This window comes from Protopterus annectens, chromosome 7.part0 (genome assembly GCF_019279795.1).
Source record: "Protopterus annectens isolate FY-2018-M chromosome 7.part0, PAN1.0, whole genome shotgun sequence".
In the NCBI taxonomy this organism is placed as follows: Eukaryota; Metazoa; Chordata; order Ceratodontiformes; family Protopteridae; genus Protopterus; species Protopterus annectens.
This window is the reverse complement of record NC_056739.1, coordinates 1315647364-1315668219: the sequence shown is the minus strand read 5'-3', so window position 1 is coordinate 1315668219 and position 20856 is coordinate 1315647364. Positions and strand designations below refer to the sequence as shown.

Sequence of the window (20856 nt, the reverse complement as noted above, 5' to 3'; positions counted from 1 at the left end):
GCCCTACCCCGCTCACCGGCTGGTGCTTTGATGCATATATGCGTGCAGTCTATTGCACCTACTACCTCAGGGTATTCCGCTATTTGCTGGAAGAGACACATATTGCTGGCCAATACCTCACGGGAACTGGGGAAATATACATGCTCACCGACATGTGCTGACATGGGATCCAGGAACTGGTGCAGTACCCTGGAAGCTAATGCCTGTGATATCCCCATCATATCACCAGTTGGTCTCTGGAAGGTACCTGTTGCTAGTATTCTTAGGCCAACACATACCTTGGTTTCCACTGGGATGGGTTCCCCTCTGTTGGTTCTGTGTGTGAGGCGTGGCCTGCACAGCTCAACGATTTGCTGCAGGAGGTCTCTGTCCACTCTATAGCGCTCCACTATCTCCAGCTCATGTAACCCCTGGTAGGTGACCCTGAGCCTGTACACTCTTCTCTGTCTCCTCACTGTGGGTTGTCTGGCAGCATTTGCATTGTCACCACCCTCAGCAAGTCTCCTATGTCTCCTTATAACAGCTATGGCAGCCCCTAGCATGTTTGGTCTGAGTGCAGCTTTTTCAGTTTTTACTTCTAATAGCTTACTCCTGTCTTGCAGTGTCTCTTGAGAGAAACATACTGCAATGCTGTTTGCAGTGTTTTAAGTGCTGGGCTGGGCTAGTATTCTGCCTGTGTAATTGCCTGCTTCTATTTGTTTTCACCTGCTAGCTCTACCAGTATTCCCTGCTAGCTTCCTACTATTTCTTCTGCTTCCTGTTTCCTCTCTGTTTCCTCAGGGGGAGCAGCGCGCACACCAGCGAAAACACGCTCACAGTGGCTACCACGCACGCACACATGTTTACACGGACTAGACTCTGCTTATTCGGGTTAAAACGCGCGCACACCAGCGCAAACAGGTTTATAGATCTTTACACAGGCTCCTACATGCTTAATCTGCCTTACATGCACGCACTCTGTCTTACTCGCGCCTCCCAGCGTGCACACGCTCGCATGCACGCACAGCAAGAAACTTTGGTGTTATCCACAGTGTATACCTTCCATTTCTTGACTTTCCCATGCTTATCTCTTGACACACCTCTTTCTATGCTGTGTGACTGACATCTGTCACATACCACTTTGCTCCAATGAGCTTGATTTCTTTCTAACATTCCCCCCTGTAATGCAACCTATCTCCTACTCTGTTACTCCCCCTTATCTAACTCTTACACTACACGGAATGTGCTCATTTGCTATGTGACACTGCGATTCACTATCCTACCACTCATTTACATAGGATTGCCTACTAATGCTTAGTTACGTGTCTTACACTCAGCTTCCCCCCTTAGCAACCACTAAACGGTGGCCATGTTGTTTTCGGTCTGCTAGTCCCTGCATTGTAAATCCATGCATTGCATAAAACCCACATTTGTGGGTTTCAAACCTTCATTTTTATGTCTTATATAGCGCAGCCCGTTTGCGCGGGGCCACGCTGCGTTTAAACCTCGCCAATCGCCGAAAAAAAAAAAAAAAATTATTTCATGTTTGCATCAGGTTACCGTGCCAATGGCCACATATTTAGCCATTGGCATGCTGCCTGATACATATGCACACTTTATTTGGAGCTGACATGGCTCCCTTGTGTTATTTGCAGAAACGTACTCAGTTGTCAACTGAGTACATTTCTGCACCTAACATGACTCTTACACGGGCTGGTTTCAGCTTCGTGGATCGCTAATCTACCTAATTTGCATGCCTTTCAGCTGCAAGTGAGGTAATTAGCATATCCACTCCCTGCCCGTGTAAGAGACGTTTTAGCTGGTCTCTTACATGGTATTTTGGGCTGTTCCTGGATCGCTATGGCTGCATGGAGTCTTACACGACTCTTAGACTCCATGCAAGCCATCGTGAATCCTGCCCGATATGTTTTTGGGCTAGATACCTTAACTCATTACTACTTCTGAATTGTGGAATGTCACACCTCTGGCAGCATACATACACCCTTGCACTCTGCAACATTTTCTGGAAATGTATGTTAGAAAATTTATGCTAAACAAATGAAAATATTTTGTGATCAGTACATCCTAGTGAAAAGATACAAACAACATTATTATTAAAAATTCTACTGTGTAGTGACAGTGGTCTGTGTAGTCACAGTCTTTGTGTTTGTACCATAATATGTTATAATACACTCAAAGCCAGACTTATATTTCCTCTAAAGTTCCATAAACACTTTTATATATCCTGGAAACTCTGCAGCCTTGACATATAGTTTTAGAACATGTTCCTAGCCAGCTTTAACACAACAATAAGAAACTCATTTCTGAGTATTTGTTTACATAAGATCATAGGAAGTTACTCTAGGCTAATTCCCCTAAGGCCCTTATAAACCCAGCCATGTTCTACCTTTATTTCCATGATCAGCACCTAATGCCCATGTCTAAGAGTGACACAGGTAGAACCCCAGTGGTGAATTTGTGGTTACCCATCCAATCGTCCAGATTGTATTTGAAGAGGGCCAATGAGGTGCTCTGTTTGACATGAAGGGGGAGTCTGTTCCAAAGGTGTGGTAACCTCAGGGAGAGGAGACAAATCTGTCCCTCCAGCAGGTTCTATTAATGTCATATACCATGTTAAGATCTTTAGAGCAAGTAACATGTGTACCATTTGACTTGCAGATATACAGTGTTTCCAGTAAAGCAGACTCTGAGATTGCCTTATATGCAAGGCAGAGATCACCTCTGAGTAGTCTGTATGAATTATTTATATATATTTATTTATTTACATTTGTTGACCGAGAGTGTCTGACTGGACGTAGGTCCATTTTCAGCAGAAGCCCGGGGAGAAAAGGTCCACAGTTAAAATATACAAACAGTAGTTACATTGGATTTAAACAGAATAAAGTGACAGTGATTTGAGACAATCCACATAGGACAGATGCTGAAAGCATTGAATTTTCCTTGTGAGGAACCTTTGTGGTTTTTCCAGTTGTTGCAGATGTTTGGAAAGGCTGTACTCAATTATTGGCCCGATGAGGGAAGAGTGCAGGGAGGTTCTAACTTTTTTTTTTCTGGAGCAATGCCCTTACTTATGAGATGAGCAATATAGAATGCTCTTCTTACAACTGTGGAGACATGATGATCAAAAGTAAATTGCTGTCAACTGGTGTGCCCAGGTCACTCACCACTGAGTGCATGCTTATGGTGTTGCTACTGATGTGGTATTTAGCAAGAGCTTTGCTCTTACCAAAAGGGATGATAATACATCTTTTTGCATTGAGTTTAGGCCATGACTTTGGCACCAATCATTTGTGTGTGTAAGACCCTCTTGCAAGATGTTGACATTTGGAGCTTCTATGACCACTCCCAGTTTGCAGTCATCAGCAAACTTTGTCAGCCACAGACCTTTAGTTTTTGCTTGTACTTCAGAGAAACAGATTCCAAACAGTAGTGGTCCCAGAACTGAACCCTGTGGAACATCACTGGTTACAAGTCTGCTGATGGAGGTGGATTCCCCTATTTTGATTATATGTGTTCTATCAGCGACCCATATAACAATATAAGGATTGATAACTGATATAATTACATACATATGAGAGGTATGTATGTTTATATACTTAATAACAGAAATAACATAAGCTATGTTCCAAGATGTACAGCTTACTATTTTAATATTAATGACAAATTTCTTCAGCTTCATCTTATGGTTTACTTGATGCCTTGGAACAGTTTGTGTGTGTGTGTGTGTGTGTGTGTGTGTGTGTGTGTGTGTGTGTGTGTGTGTGTGTGTGTGTGTGTGTCTGTGTGTGTGTGTGTGTGTGTGTGTGTGTGTGTGTGTGTGTGTGCATGTTACTTTGTTTTGTACATTTTTAGTTTACTTATGAAAATACCGTGTGTCTTTATAATTATTAAAATGTACAGTACATTTCACATGGACAATTCTTTTGCATTTTTCCCACCATGATATTTCATACCAAGCTTATTAATGTGTACCTCTCTCAATTATGAAATATGAATATATATATATATATATATATATATATATATATATATATATATATATATATATATATATATATATATATATATATATGGGTCTACTATGGTTGATTGAAAACTCACTTGATTGAAAATGAAATTGCTAGGACCACTTCACTGAAAGCTCACTTCACTGAAAACTCACTTGACTGAAACTCATTTCATTGAAAGTTATAAATGGCCTTTTCCCACTGTAGTGCAACCCTGGAGTTAGTATATAAAGTAAGAGGGGGTCTGGGGGGTGAAGCCCCCCACATATCTTGGTTATATATTCTCTTTTGGAAACATTTATTTATTGCACTTGTAAGTATCACTGTGTATAGTTTAAAATGTTTATAATATGTGGGGGCCTATGCCACCCACACCCCCCAATTTGTTGGGCTGTGCCCCCCACACCCCCCTTACTTTATATACTAACTCCAGGGTCGCACTACATTGGGGAAAAGGCCATTTATAACTTTCAGCGAAATGAGTTTCAAAGAAATTAGTTTTCAGTGAAGTGAGCTTTCAGTGAAGTGGTCCTAGTAATTTCATTTTCAGTCAAGTGAGTTTTAAATCAACTGTAGTAGACCCATATATATATATATATATATATATATATATATATATATATATATATATATATATATATATATATGGGTCCCCTTCGAATGGTTGACATTTCACAATGCCGACATTCATATGGCCGAGACCATATGATCGACATTTTAAAATGTCGACCATGGGGAAACAGCATCCGGCATCTCCCTACAGTGAGGAATGGAAAGATTTCCACTTCTGCACTGTAGTGCGATCTCGGTGTTGGTATATTTAAGTTCTGGGGGTGTGGGAGGTGTAGGGGGCCCCTGCTAGCAGCGTTAAGGTAAGTTTTTTTTTTTTTTGCTTTTTATGTTCTACTTGTATGGTCGACATTTCAAATGTCGATCATATGATCTCGGTGATATGAATTTCGACACTGTGAAATGTCGACCATATGAAGTAGGCCCATATATATATATATATATATATATATATATATATATATATATATATTTTTTTTTTATATATATATATATATATATATATATATATATATGAAAAATAAGTGGAAAATAGTGATTAATATTTCCACTGCAGGTCGTACTCTATTAACATTTTGCTGTACATACCTTTCCCTTTCTTATACTGCATATTATTAATTTGTAAGTCTCTGATTTAAGGAACCCAAGCACCTCAGGATGATATAACTAGCTCTGGGTATGAGCTGTAATTATTCAAGAAATGGGAAAAAGCTGTGAATAATGTAATTGACCTGTTTGTTCACAATTTTGAAGATATGCAATATTTCCTCAAGTACATGAATATTATAAAAAACATCCACTTACAAATTGCTGCAAAAGATCAGGTGATAGCTCTAAAGGTGATAAAAATGTAATTAGTACTTACACATGTTTCACAGTCGATCAATATTTAATTTTTGGTTATTCTGATAGTAATGCAAATAGGCATAATTTTCATATTTTTTCTTTGAAAGAATCTGAAGGTAATGCTATAATATATACATATATTTGTGTGTGTATATATACACACATATATATATATATATATATATATATATATATATATATATATATATATAGTTTAAGCCATATACTTTTCTTGTCTTGCTATTTATAATTGCAAGTGATACTGATATTTCTTTCATATGCTTGTACACATTTCAGTAAATAAGACAATGAAAATATTTTTTGGTATGCTGTAAAAAGCTCAAGTCTCCTGAACAGAAATACTTGGCAGTATATGTCTATTCTGTGCAGTTTTCAAAGTATGAAAACTTGCTAATGGAAATTTAGAGAAAACTATCATTCTGGAATTTCATCCTTCTAATATATTGCAGTACTGATGTTGATACATCAGTTGATTAACTGACTTCTGTCCTTGGAAAGAAAACGTCTTTGTTAAAACATTGCTGTTTGAAATTTTTTAATTGCATTGACTATTCCTAGTTAATTCACTTGATTTTTCTTTTGTTTAGAAAATGCTCACAAATCTAAATGTGTGTAGGCTGCTGAAGGTTAGACATTCCGCAGGCTATTAGGTTTGAATTAACTAAAGATGAGAATCCATTGCTAGGACAGACAATTGGTCAGTGTCCTCTTTTGTCTTTAAAGGAAGTATAGCATTAGTCAGACCACAGTAAGAGTGAGAATATATATGCTTGAGCTGTAAGAAATAACTGCTGTAAGAACAGTAGCTCAGTATGTTAACTTAGCAAATAATGAGGATGGAAACACACTTGTGAATTTTGTCTTATAATAGATAACAATGACATGAGAACTGAAATATTTCATGTATCCTTAGTAAGGAGAAATTGTGGCTTATTTATAAAACTGGTACACATCAAACAGGTGAGATAAATAATTACAAAATTAATAATTTTTAGTATTTTACTTCATCATGATTTATCTTTTTGCTTTGCATACTAGATTTTAAATGGATGATGTTTTTCCTACTTTAAATGTTACTCTGTTTTATTCACCTGCATGTGTTAAATAAATTTATGCCTGGTATCTTGGTGATGTGTGCTAAGTCACTAGTTGTGTTAATATACTTTAATATATGTTCATACTAATACAATCTCTGTCTTGTTATCCTTTTTAAAATTCATTGGTAGTTTTCTAGTAACTAGAACTATTAGCTGAAATCTGTTTTATTTTGTATTTCTTTTTTTTACATATATACAACCAATTATTCTAGGAATTTTCTGAAATATTTCATGCATATAAATTCTTTGCAGCAGTTGTTTTTTTCACCTTTGTTTTTCAATAAATTACATGCAGACCTATTACTTGACATTCTTTAATTACTCTTTTCCATAAATGATTACAACCACTCACAACCTTCAATTAGAATTACTAATTCATGATTAAAGAAACTTGGTGAAAGTGGATTGTAACATGATGATATAAGGAAGAAGAAACAACAATGTCAGCACCAGTGTTAAGAACAATGGTAACAAACGGTTATGAGTGTCATTTAAATAAATCAGTAAAAATGTGTATTTTAGGTATAAATATACATAAACATAGTCATATGTGTGTGTGTGTGTGTGTGTGTGTGTGTGTGTGTGTGTGTGTGTGTGTGTGTGTGTGTGTGTGTGTGTGAAGGCATGGTATCTCTCTGTGTGTATATATCTATATATATATATATATATATATATATATATATATATATATATATATATACTCCTATATAAATACATACATGTGTGTGTATAAATAAATATATATATATATATATATATATATATATATATATATACATATATATATATATATGTGTGTGTGTGTGTGTGTGTGTGTCAGATTATCAAGGTTTTGGAAACTTGGACATCATATGGTCAAGACCCTATGTTTGGCTTTCTGAAAACTCAAAGCATTTGTATGCAGATCACTTTATAGTGGGTATTGAAGTATTGACCCTTTTCCCCATTGTAGTGCAATCTTGGAGGTGGTATATATAATTTAAAGGGGGTGTGGGAGTGCAGCCCCTCACATGGGTGGGTACAGGCAGTATTTCCCCTTTGAAAAAATGTAGATTTTTGTTGTTTTGCCTCATTTGAGTTTTTGGAAAGTCAAACATATGGTCTCAACCATATGTAGTTTGGGTTTCCAAAGACCCGATAATCTGATGTAAACATATATATATATATATATGTGTGTGTGTGTGTGTGTGTGTGTGTGTGTGTGTGTGTGTGTGTGTGTGTGTGTGTGTTGCATACATGAAAGGATCACCATTAAAGAACAACATGCTGAAATATGGTTACCTTTCCAGGTTCGCACTCAGTTCCATCAGCCCAAGGCGTATGTTGTGTGCGGCAACCTCTCTGTGCGCCTTCGCTGCTTGTGCACCACAGTCTTCTGCACTGCATCTGGTACAGTTTGTTTGCATTACTTGTTATACAAATAAATAGCCAGTTCCAATCAATTAAAATTATTACAATAAGCAAAAAAAATAATAAAAGCAGAAATAAAACTCTGAAAAGACTAATAGTTACACGTATAAGCTGCTTAACATAACTCTCTTACAGTTATTTGAGATGCTTTCTGTTTACACAAGCAAACAATATAGTCAGAAATAAGTGACATCATATGACATAATGTTACTCTGAGCACCAAGATAAAATTCAAATGTTTTAAAAAAGTTTTATCTAGCTAGTTATAAAGCAACCAGAATACTTACCATATAAGGGCACACCTGAGAACCTGGTCCAAATATGATTTCACACTGTTTACTTATATTGTAAACTTGACCTGGAAGTTGTTGAGGTAGAGTGTATGTTCTTACTACAGGCTCATCGAGCAAGCATTCCCCATACCCAGTACTGAAAAGTAAAAGAAGCCAAGTATAAATTCAAGCTCACCAACTGCACTCTTGAAATTCATATTAAATAGTTTGTTTTTTATTAGTCTTATGTTCTGCACAGCACACTTCCTGGCACTGAAGGAACTACTCATTGCAGCAAACAGTGCAAAAATATAACTTTTCTACTACCCTCTTTCTTGTTTAGCATATCTATTTCAAAGAACAAAATACCCTGTAACTGACATATATGGGTCACTGGGCATTACCTTTGCTGTGTTAAACCAACAAAGGATCTCTGCTCCTCTTGATATCCCCAAAAATGATGAGACTAAAACATTATGCTCTCACTTAACCGGCAGCAACTCCTTGCTGCATTTCTAAGAAATTGCTACAGATTATGCCATACCTGGAGCACTAAAGAACTGCAGTTCTGAAACAAAAAAGAAAACCCTCTCTATCCTTTTAAAGTGTAGTGAATGGCACACTGCAGTTAATGTTATACACAGAGTGCTAAGCACTTCAATTCTGAAAGAAAAAAGAAAAAGACTGCAGCAAAACACTTGCTATAGTTTATTTCACACACGCAGAATGCTTAGTGTCAGCTCTGATCACAGATGCAAATACCTGCATTTAATGCACATCTCTGAAGACCTGCAGATCACATGCCCTATCACTTTGGAGCTCCCCTCAGCTATACTACTGCTAATCAGAAAATAAAATCGGTTTCTTTTTGTTGATTGGTTACTTGTTTTAGGAACTAGAGATTTGAGGAAATATAAGAGCTGTCTTCCTTTTAAAATATTCTTCATTCATTTACAATAAAATCATATGTTTATGTGGATATATTTACATTGGATCATGCTTTTTCTCAGTATGGAAGCAAAACAAGAAATGCACTAGAAGAAATAAAATGCTTGGAGATAGGTTTATTAGAAATCGAAAGAGATGAAGGAGAAAGAAAAACAGAATGACATGACTGCATAAAAAAGTAAAAGATAATATGACTGATGACTTAGAGTTAGGACTTATTGGTAGGAATTATGCATGCAAACACTTCATTCAGAGAGACAATAATGGATGAAGGACAAAAGGAAACTGAAAGACAATATCATTTAAAGTTTAGAACCTGTCCTAAATGCTGTCCAACACACTAGAGATGCTAGGGAAGTGAATGAGCTTAAATACGAAGTATAAGAAGTAACCATAAACATTTAATATTAGTGCAAGCAGAAGCGATCATATGCACAGACATTTTTAATGGTCACTAAGTACAGATTCTGGGAGAGAGAGAGAGAGAGAGAGAGAGAGAGAGAAACCAAATACTTAATAGGTCAGAAGTCTAAGAAACTTAAAAAAAATATAGAGTACTTCAGCTGACAGAAGGCAATAGTAGGGCATTTTAGAAAGATTTAGATGTAGCAGAATAATTTAAAGATTACTGAGGAAATTTCCATCTATAATCTGATAAATAACATAAAAGTATAGGACCAGAAACATTTAAATAGCATAGTAATGTCACAAGAAGACACAGGGAGCAATTCAGAAATGTTACTGCAAGATGAAAGCCTGGTGTACACTTGACTGAATCATTTCCAGTTCAGAGATAGCTGTACCACAGTGCTGTAGCATAAAGAGGCACAGCACCTCAGTGAGTTGTCTCACCAGTCCATTGCACATTCTAATGAGGCATTCCAGGGGACTGCCTATGATAATTAGCCATATCCTCCCTCTCCCCCAAAAATAACTGTGGTAAGCCATTTATACAGCTGAATAAATCACAGAAGCTCTTAACTGCATATTTTACCTCATTTGTGCCAAACAAATGTGACCAAAAGCTTAATTTAATCCATTCTGTTAAAAGTATCTGCCATGCACTTAAGTGGACAGGTTATGGTGAGGGTTCATGTGTGTGTGTGTGTGTGTGTGTGTGTGTGTGTGTGTGTGTGTGTGTGTGTGTGTGTGTGTGTGTGTGTGTGTGTGCTTGAAAGTGAGAGAGTGTTTAGAGGGGTGAAAGGCTTCAGGTGCATGTAAGGGTGTCTGTGTGTGTCTGTCTGCTTGTCTGGCTGATTGTTGTACGAGGGGTTGATAGTGGATTTGCACTGAAGGTATGTCTGTATATGGTTAAATGGGTGATTGTATCTGTGACTGTCATCGGGTAAGGCGGAGCTGTCTGTGTGAGGGGGCTTTCACACCTCCACATTCTCAGAGATTAATGAGTAAATCCTGCAGCATTGGGAGGGGGAGAACTAGACTCCAGGGATAAAGGGATAATGTTTTACATTGTGCCTTTAATGCACTTAGAAACATAAACACCGATTTGCAACATGAAAGATTTGGGTGGAGGTGATACTAGATCACAGGGATAACTCTTTATATCATGACTTAAAGGCACTTAAAAACATAAAGAACACAATTTAGAAGCACAGAAGACATGGGGGCAAGGGAACACTACACACTAGGGTTAACTCTTTATATTGTACCTTTAAGACACTTAAAACATAAAAGGTTATCATCAGCACAAAAGATGAGTACGGAGAGCACTAGACACCAGGGATAACTCTTCGTATTGTGCCTTAAAGGACTGACAAAGATAAAGAACATAATTTTGCATCATGAAAGATATGAGGTAAGGGGAATACTATTCACCAGGGACTAATCTTTATATTGTGCCTTAAAGCTACGTAAAAGTATTCAAACCTTGAACCTGAGCACTCTCATATGCATACATCATTTAATGAAGGTATTTGCTCTCTGCACCACTACCAGACTCCAAGGATAGTCCTAATTTATTACCCAAGTCTTTGAAAAAAAATAAAGCAAAACTGGGTAAGAGGACACTCTATATCCTTAACACAGAAAGCAGGAAACTTAATCCTCTAAACTAATTGAGTTATTGTAAGATTGTATTTTTTTTACATAATAAGATGTGTGAAACACTATGGCATTATTTACTGATACCAATGGTCCATGAGTTACAAGGTACAGGACAAGCATAAGAGGCCATAACAGGAACAGTCTGTAAAATCAAGGACAATTTAGAGGGATGGGAGTATAGTCATATGGCGGGAGGCTTCAGGACAGAGTTGAGAGGAATACTAGACAATACCAAGGAGAATTTGAAACCATTACTTGGACTCACTGAAAAATTTAATAGACGAACAAGTCTAGCATCACAATGGATTACATGTGACCTCTGTAGACTCTAAACCCCCTCTAACTAGTAATGTTGAAATCCTTATCTCCAAGATTCAACTCAATAAACGTAAATACATATATATTATTGGTGTTATCTTCTCTCAGGGAATAACTCTAACACCCTAGTAGATATCTTTAGCTGGCTTTCCACCAACTATCCCCAAGAAACAATAGTACTCAGTGACTTTAATATCAACTGGAAAAGCTGTACTACTGAACAGCCTATTACTCATATTAACCTATATGGTTTTACTCAAACCATTACCTCCCCCACAAGGAACAACAAACTCAATAACAATGAAAGCACCTTAGACTGGATTCTCGTAAATAGCCATCACCAAACTTACAAAGTAGGGACCCTCCCCTAAGATATAAGCGGCCATTCACTCACCTTCATAATCAGATATAAGAGTGACATTCCAAGCCCAATCACCTATAGGACAATAAGGAGCAACAAAAATTTTAACCCTGACATCTTTCAAAATTAACTTAAGGCATGTGATTGGTCAGCCCTCAAACACCTACCTCTGGAGGAAGCAGTAAAATACTTTTATACTAAATTCTTATGTATTTTAGACTACCATGCACCAATATGGACCATTAGAACTAAGATTAAACTTGCCCCATAGCTCTCAAAAGCAAGCAAACAAAAAATGCTCCTCAGAAATAAAGTCTGGGCCAAGTGGCATAATACTAAAAGCCCTGAAGATCACTTAAAATTTAGACAGCTAAGAAATGATACAAAAAAGCCATTCTGCCAGATAAAAGAAACGTTTACATTCAACTCCAACAAACCCATCAAAACAAACCACAAAAATTCTGGGCAGGGATTAATACACTTTTACACCCAGCTTGTTCTGTCACATCCACCCCATTAGGCTCTGACCATGATATTCCCAAGCAAATTGCCAATACTTTTAACACTTTATTCACTGAGACCATTCAGTTTCTTGCCAATCAACTAACTCCTCCCTCATTTCACCTTAAACCTGTCCCTACATCCCTTGTCTGTACCCTTATTCAGAAACTCAACCCGACGACCCCCTCAGCTGATCTACTACCTACAGAAAATCTGCAAAAAGCTGCAAAAGCCATAGCCTATCCCATCTCCATCCTGATTAACAGAACTATCACTGAGTGAACTATCCCATCTATCTGGAAGATCTCACACATTATCCCCCTGCATAAAGGTGGTAACTCCAATGAATTATCAAACTATAGACCTATTGCTATATTATCTCCCTGGAAAATATCATGGAGAAATGCATTCATAGACAACTGTTAAACCGCCTAATAGATAATAACTTACTAGCTAACTGCCAACATGGCATTAGGCCATTTCATAGCAGCACCTCTGCCCTCTTATCCTTCTCTGACTGTATTAACAAAAATCGGAATAATAACACTCTATCCTCAGCCCTCTTTATTGATCTCTCTAAAGCCATCGATATGGATAACCACCAATTTCTCATAAACATACTCAAAAACCTGTCACTAGATGTGCTGGTTATACAATGGTTCCAATCCTAATTAAACAATAGGCAGCAGGCTGTACTGTGGGAGAACAACGTATCTACCCACCTCCCCATTGCCCTCAGTGTCCCCAAGGCTCTATATTAGGACCTCTCCTACTTTCTATTTTTATCAATGACCTTCATTCTGCAATACCTCAAGCTACCTGTATACAATACGCAGATGATTCCACATTAACATGCTCAGCCACCTCTCCATCAGAAGTTCACACCCTCACCCAAAATGTGTTTAATACAGTCGAGAAATGGCTTCTACACCATTGCCTCATCTTGAACCCTAAAAAACAAAACTCCTACTATTCACTCCCACCCGTAGGGCCTCCCCACTTAACTTTACTGTTACATCAAACAACGGTACTATCATATATCCTGATTCAACTACAAAACTACTAGGGGTACTAACTGATAACAACCTTAACTTTGACAGTCATATTAACAGTACTATAAAAACAGTCAACAAAAAATTAGGCTCCCTCTATAGAATAAAACCCTTTCTGACCCCATTAGCTAGGGCTACTATTGCCCACACCCACTTAATCTCTACTCTCCTCTATGCCTCCCCTATATATACTAACCTGTCTAAAAACAACCTGAACAAGCTGACTATCTCCTACAATAATATTTCCAGATTTGCAACATGATCCACATTCAGAACCCATCACTGTATTAATTTGGAACAACTAGGATGGCTAGAGTTGCCAAATTTACTACTATTTAACCAATTAACAGTTGCCCACAAGATCCTGTATCAGCCTACTAATACGCCAAGTCTTACCAACCTTATCTCCCTCTACAATAACCTTAAGACCCTACGCTTATCTCATAAAATACTTGTACAAATAGGTAAAGCCAACAATATGGCTGGCAACTCTTTGTTCTCTAATACCGTCGGCAAAACTTGGAACTCACTCCCCAGTGACCTGCCCTCCCTTTCCCCAATAATACTATTTAAAAACAAACTGAAACTATACCTTAAATCACATTGGTTATGTCCTTGTGCGAACTCTGACTAATTACCACATTTATTGCAAGACACCTATCACTACGCCTGTATATACCAGTTGCTTTCTGTTAACCATAAAGAAAATGTGCTTTTATATATTAATCCAATATCATTATCAATATCTTCTTATAACTATCCATATGTAATATGTACTATGAGTCTGTAGTGTAAAGAATTGCTTAAATATGTAATGTACCTGCATCTGTAAAAACTGTCATTTAATATAAATTATACTGTGTTTTTGAGATGCTTTTCTCCCCGGGCCTCTTCTGAAAATGGACATATATCCAGATGGACTAGCCTGGTCAACAAATGTAAAATAAATAACTAAATAAATAAATAAATAAAGGTACGTCTCTGGTTATTTACTTCCACATGGAATATGACTGAGTCATATTAGTAATTGTGGTCCAATGACCTGAGTGCATGATTAATGTGGTGGATCCTTGCCTCTGATAAGCAACTGACTATAACTTTCTCCTTACTCAGCCTGGTGAGAGGGACATCAGTGTGTCTCACAATGGAGTTTCCAATGACTAGAATGGTAGATCGTGTAGTGACTTGCCTTATGGGCTTAGAGGTAGAGGCTCCATGAGATGTAGCTCTAGGTGTTGATGTGGGTGTTGTTTTGAAAGAGTGCGTTTGGGGCTGCTGAGGGTATTTTTTATGTGTACTTTGTATAGGAGGTCTTTGTGGTTTAGGAAGGTTACATGTAAGTGCCTCAGTATATGTGGGTGTATATGTCTGCTTTGTACTGTGCATGATGGGTGCAACATGTGTACTACTGACAACCTTATTGACAGTAGGAGTACTTTTGTGTGAGAGTTTGCCTCCAGTGATGTTGTGTAAATACATCTCTCATATACCATATCAGTTTGTTTGAGAATTAACTGGTTGTCAGTAAACATGAGGCAATTTCTACATTGCCTCAGGATGCCCATATCCACCAAGCTGGTAACGGAGACAGTAGGAAAGCTCATATCCATGGCAGCAGAGCCTTTTTTATTGATTAGATTGTTGGAGTGAGAATATCAATCACTGTCAGGAGTATCAGGTTTGCAACTATGTGGACAGTGCTTGTCACTGCAAACTAGCTGTCCTGTGTGCAACTAGATATTGGAGAAATTTCAGTTGTGCTTTTACAGAAAAAATGTCACTCAAGGCGTCTGAGTCTGTACAGAGAACTGCCAAACACTTGAGGGGAAACTAATACATAGACCCTGAAAATTTAAGGATGAAGAATTTAGGCAGATATTCTGGTGTTATAAACAAATTAAGCAGTACTTACTGAAAAACAAAGAATTAACTTGTCAAGAATGATGAGAGTCACATGAATGGCTACTACTAATCTATGATCTCTAATGTGTGTGCTGTGGGTGTGATTCAGAGGTATACAGATTAGCCAATAATGAGGTCTTCCCTTATTGTGGCTAACATGTCTCTGAATTACATTTTCCTGCACTATGGAAACAGTCCCTTTAGCTGCTGCTCTTACCACTGGTTATGGGGTTCTTTCTGAATACCAGACAGTCTAAGGAACACACAAGTATGGCAACTGTGCATGACCAATAAACACAATCTTCAAAAAACACAATGGCCAGCACCAGATAGCAGTGTAAATCTTATTTATTAAGGAAATGGTTACTGGTTAACCAGTACTGAGGAAGGCTTTACTGAAATCGGTATGCTGGTGTGGATTTTTGCAACATTTCCTTACTAAATATCAGTCTGGTGCTGGCCGTTATGTTTTTTGAAGATTGTTCTTTCTGAATTCCCAGGGCAAACAAATCAGAAGCAGAAATAGCTGAGGAAGAAGCCTAAAATTCACTCAAAAAACTAAGAGCAGAGAAAACTACAGGTTTAAATGATCAACAACCCAGTTATATAACCTGTCATTGCAACAATTATATGGTGCATTAATTACAATTTTTATAATATTAAGGAAAGTTAAAAATGTGTAAATTGTATGAAAACAACTTTTGTGTGGGAACATGGAACACAACCAACTAAGGAATCATAGAACTACAGCGTTACTAAATTTACAAGTAATATGTTGACAAACATATTACCAACTTGATTAGATACAATTTTACCAAATAAATTCAATAAGGCTAGGGAAATAAAATTGTAGGACAGTAAGATAAAATTATATATTATGACATGATTTCATCATAATTTAATAGAAATTGTGATTAAAGTCAGAGAAAAGTAACAAAGTATATCTTAAAGTTTGCAGAAAGCATGGCTCATGATATTTGTGGATGGTTATATTCTAAGAGCTGAAAATGTAGACAAAATGCTAAGAAGAGAGAAACAGAATAATTTATTTAAAGAATTTTGAAATATTTAGACACAGTTTTAATCATAAGTGTTAAAGAGGGGAGATGACTGAGTGATTGTTAGGAAGATAAAAGAAGCAGCAAGCTCAATGCATTCAGGTTTTACTGAAGGGAAACACCTAGAAGGACACCACTAAAAACATAGGAGAAATGAGAAATGATAAGCTTGAAAGCAAAGTACATAAGTAAGGGTTCAAAACTAAAGCAACAGCAGGGAGAATTAATGCATTTAATATAATGAATGGGGTCTATATTACACCACCGAAAAACCTTAACAGTGAACACTATTCCGCGACACGTATTCAGCTAAATTCACTTCTGTGATTCGCTGAATACTTAAAGGGCAAAGACATGGTTGGCTAATGACACAATTTTGCCCTTTTCTCCACTGTAGTGGATTTAGTTAGGGTCCAAAATTTTATAAAATTAAAATTAAAATTGTATTTTTTATACTACACAGTTTTGGAATTAAAACTCTGTAGTACAAAAAAAATTACATAAATAAAACCTTCCAGAGTGGGGGGATTCACCCCCCTACACCCCCCCACCTAAATATGGCAACTCCGAGATCGGACTTTGGTGGAGGAAGGGGAAATGTTTGTCAGTGGTGGCCAAGTGGTTACTTTCCTGGAGACTAATTTTGCCATTCTGTGAGTTTGCTGTTACGAGTTTTCGTTGCTGTCGTCTCACTGTTCTATGAGTCGACGTTCTGGCAATTCGATTATTCAAAGGGGAACCATACATACATATATATATATATATATATATATATATATATATATCTATATATATGTGTGTGTGTGTGTGTGTGTGTGTGTGTATCATACACACACACACACACACACACACACACACACACACACACACACACACACACACACGTTTATGTATAAGGTAGGGATGCTTATGATGCTTGTCTTAGGTAGGTGCAAGGCCTATGCTTTGAGGATTTACTCGACATCTTTTTCATTACATTCTCCTACCTGCACTCGTCAGTCCCACTGTTTGTAACATTCTTGCTTTCTAGCTACTCACTACAAACCAGTTTGGAAGAATCTTAGATAATCATTTGCCTTCATTTTTTACTGTGCAAAAATAGTACTATTTATTTCCACTGAAGATTCTGAATCTAATTCTTTAGTGGATTTTATGCAGTCACCATGGAGATATACATGAAGAGAGAATCTGAACTTCCTCTTACTTTCATATGATACTACATAAGGATTTTTTCCCACTGTTAAGTACAGCAAAAACATCTCTGCAGGTGGCTATTCTGAACTCCACTAAACAACACTGAAACCAAAACACTGAATCTCACCTTCTGTATGACATAGAGAACTTTCATACTATCAGTTAAAATATGTCCAGCAGCAGCTTTGTGCTGAGAGTTTCAGCTCACAAAACACACTCTGTTCTTTTGCCCGAGTTCTACATTTTAATTTCTTGAGAAGGAAAAAAAAAAAACTTTGAGGCTGTTTTAAAATCAGCCCAGAATCTGGGCATTTATCAAATAAGTCACCCATAATTTATTGTGGTTTTAACCACATAGATTTATTAGGAGGCCTGGCTGCTATGGCCAACAGCCTGTCACATGATCACAGCTTGTACACGTAAGTGACATGACTGCTGAAGTGAGTGAGAGAGAAGATGTCCAGGAGGAAGTAAAAGCCAATGAGTTCATTTTCCGCTCACTTTGAAAGAAACTTGTATAGATATTTATTTTCATGTTTTGACATTTTCTTGTAAAATTAAGCAAGTCAACCAGAACCAGACCATTTGTTTATTTATTTATCTATTTATTTTAATTTTATTTTATTTCTACAATCTGCAGAAGCCATTGTTTTTCAGGTGGGTCAGCTCAGCTAAATAAAAAAGAAAAATGATTGGAGGGCTGGTATTAGTTTAAAGTTTGTCTTACTGCTTTTTTTTGTTTAATATCCTTGCAAGGTCACCAAATACTTTAGGTTGGTAGTCTAGGCAGTGTGTTTTGGGAGCTGTTTATGGATGTGGATGATTTCATTTTTTTCTAATATCCTTGCAGGGTCTACTAGATACTAGAAAAGCAGTGTGTTTTGGGGCTGTTTGTGGGTTAATAATGACTTTTTTTTTTAAATTTTAATATCCTAGGAGGTTAATACAGACATTTCAGGAAGACAGACACTGTTAGGGGGGGTGTTTGTAGGTATAACAATGTTTTTTTAATCTAATAGGGCTTGTGCATTTTATCCTGGTAGGGTCAAACAGATAGTATAGACAGGCAATGAGTACAGGGGACTGTTTATGGGTGAAATTCCTATTTTTTTAATTTAATAGGTCTTACATGATTTGTTTTTCTTTCTTTTTCTTTTAAATCCTGGCAGGGTTAAACCAGATACTTTACATATGAAGGAAAGCAGTGGATATTGGGGGTTATTTACCGATGATTTTTTTTAATTTAATATCAGGGCAGAGTCAAACCAGATACTTTAGGGATGTACTCGTAAAAAAAAGAAGTACAACGACTCACATAGCAGAAGTTGAATGAAATGCCAAATGCCAATGGGTAATAGTAAATAAATGACAATTTAGTAAAGGTAAGCACTTTTGCATTAAGAATGACAGTGCTTCATCAGACCAAATAGCAATACTACCTTCACAATAATCTAAAAGAAATTAATTAAAATCAATTACCTGTGTATGTGACTCACAAACTTCCCTCATTACTGAACCTCCCAGCAAACTTGTCACACACTGTTAACATCATCATCATCATGAAGCGACATACTGTGTGTGTGTGTGTGTGTGTGTGTGTGTGTGTGTGTGTGTGTGTGTGTGTGTGTGTGTGTGTGTATATATATATATATATATATATATATATATATATATATATCACTTCATAACACTGAAAGCTCAAAACACTGAAACCAAAACACTGAAAACACATATCATACATATACTGAGTTTAAACAACATACATAATAGCACTTTCCACCAAGTATAAGCAGGGGGGCAAGTCCCCTGCACCCCCACACCCTCTGCTACTTATATATATCAACTCCAAGACTGCACTTCACTACACTAAGTGCAATCTTGGAGTTGATATATTTAAGTAGCAGGGTGTGGGGGGGGTGCAGCCCCCCACATGGGGGGGTGCAGGGATGCTTGCCCCCCTGCTTACACTTGGTGGAAAGTGCTATGATTTATGTTGTTTAAACTCAGTATATGTATGATATGTGTTTTCAGTGTTTTGAAGTTTCAGTGTTTTGGTCTTCTATATTATGAAGTTTTCTCATTTTCAGTGTTTTGAGCTTTCAGTATTATATGAAGTGAATCTATCTATCTATATATATATATATATATATATATATATATATATATATATATATATATAAAAAGGTATACAAAACACATACCTATAAAGACATTTCATTAAAACATCATGTATTGATAAAAATAAAATGAAAATAATAATAAACTAAGTTAAGGAACATGCCTTTAGAGCTGGTTTAAGGGAAAGCATTTCATTTAACCCAGGAAATCTATAAGACTGTAACTCTAGGATGCAGCTCTGCTCTCTCACTTCAGTTTTGTTTCTTAAGTCACTGCCTCTCATACCTAACTTCACAACCTCTAAAACAAAAAACTTAAAGGTATGTTGTTGCCCTAAGGTGAACATGTGTAGCTAGAGCATTGCTGGTCTTAAGTCTAATCTCTCTGGGGTGTTCTAAGATCCTGTCCTTCAAACAGAGATTTGTTTTTCCAATATAGAACGCATAACAGCATTCGCAGAAAGCGTAATATATTACATTCGCAGTCCTGCAATCTGCGTACAGAAAAAATTCTATCTCATGTTGTAGAGTAGGATGTCTAAAGGTATACTTAGAATAAATAAATCTACAAGCCTTACAGTTCAAACAGGGAAATGTACCATAACATGCAGAAGATGGGGAATGCATTGCATTTACAGCATTCCTATAACAAAGTTGCCGTTTGAGAGAGAGATTATTTCTGAAACAAAACTCAGGCTTATTGCCTATCAAATTAGGCAGTTCAGGACAACTCCGAAGTATGCCCCAGTTTCCCCTTTCAAAAACCTCATTAGCTGAAATGTACTTTTTCTCAAAGATGCCGTTTAGAATGACCAGTTATTTATGTAAAATGGTAAGCATGGTTGATCCAGGTCTAATATAACCCTGCCCCACTACAGTTAGTCCCACCTCATCTGGCTTCCTTCTGCAGCTCCCCCATGGCTTGAAGTCACCAACCATCACTATTACCAAATAACATACTGTATTTGAAAAACAGTGACCCTTTGTAACCATGCAACTAGCAACAACATAATCCACATAATTATTAAATGAAATGCTCTGCAAACTATCATTTCACCCTCCCACCCAAAATGTAGAACAGCGTTACCCCCAAAAGACATAGGTAATCAAATAAAATT

At 36.9% G+C, this 20856-nt stretch overlaps 1 protein-coding gene across 1 annotated transcript in view; it reads right to left on the bottom strand.

Moving 5' to 3' along the window:
- ADAMTS9 (ADAM metallopeptidase with thrombospondin type 1 motif 9) overlaps positions 1-20856 on the bottom strand; it is a 1232634-nt gene that overhangs the window by 947988 nt on the left and 263790 nt on the right. The window contains exons 10-11 of the mRNA XM_044077927.1: positions 8239-8380; positions 7823-7927 (exon numbers count right to left, since the gene is read on the bottom strand). Coding sequence (XP_043933862.1) covers positions 7823-7927; positions 8239-8380 — 247 coding nt within the window. The remainder of the gene's footprint in view (positions 1-7822; positions 7928-8238; positions 8381-20856) is intronic.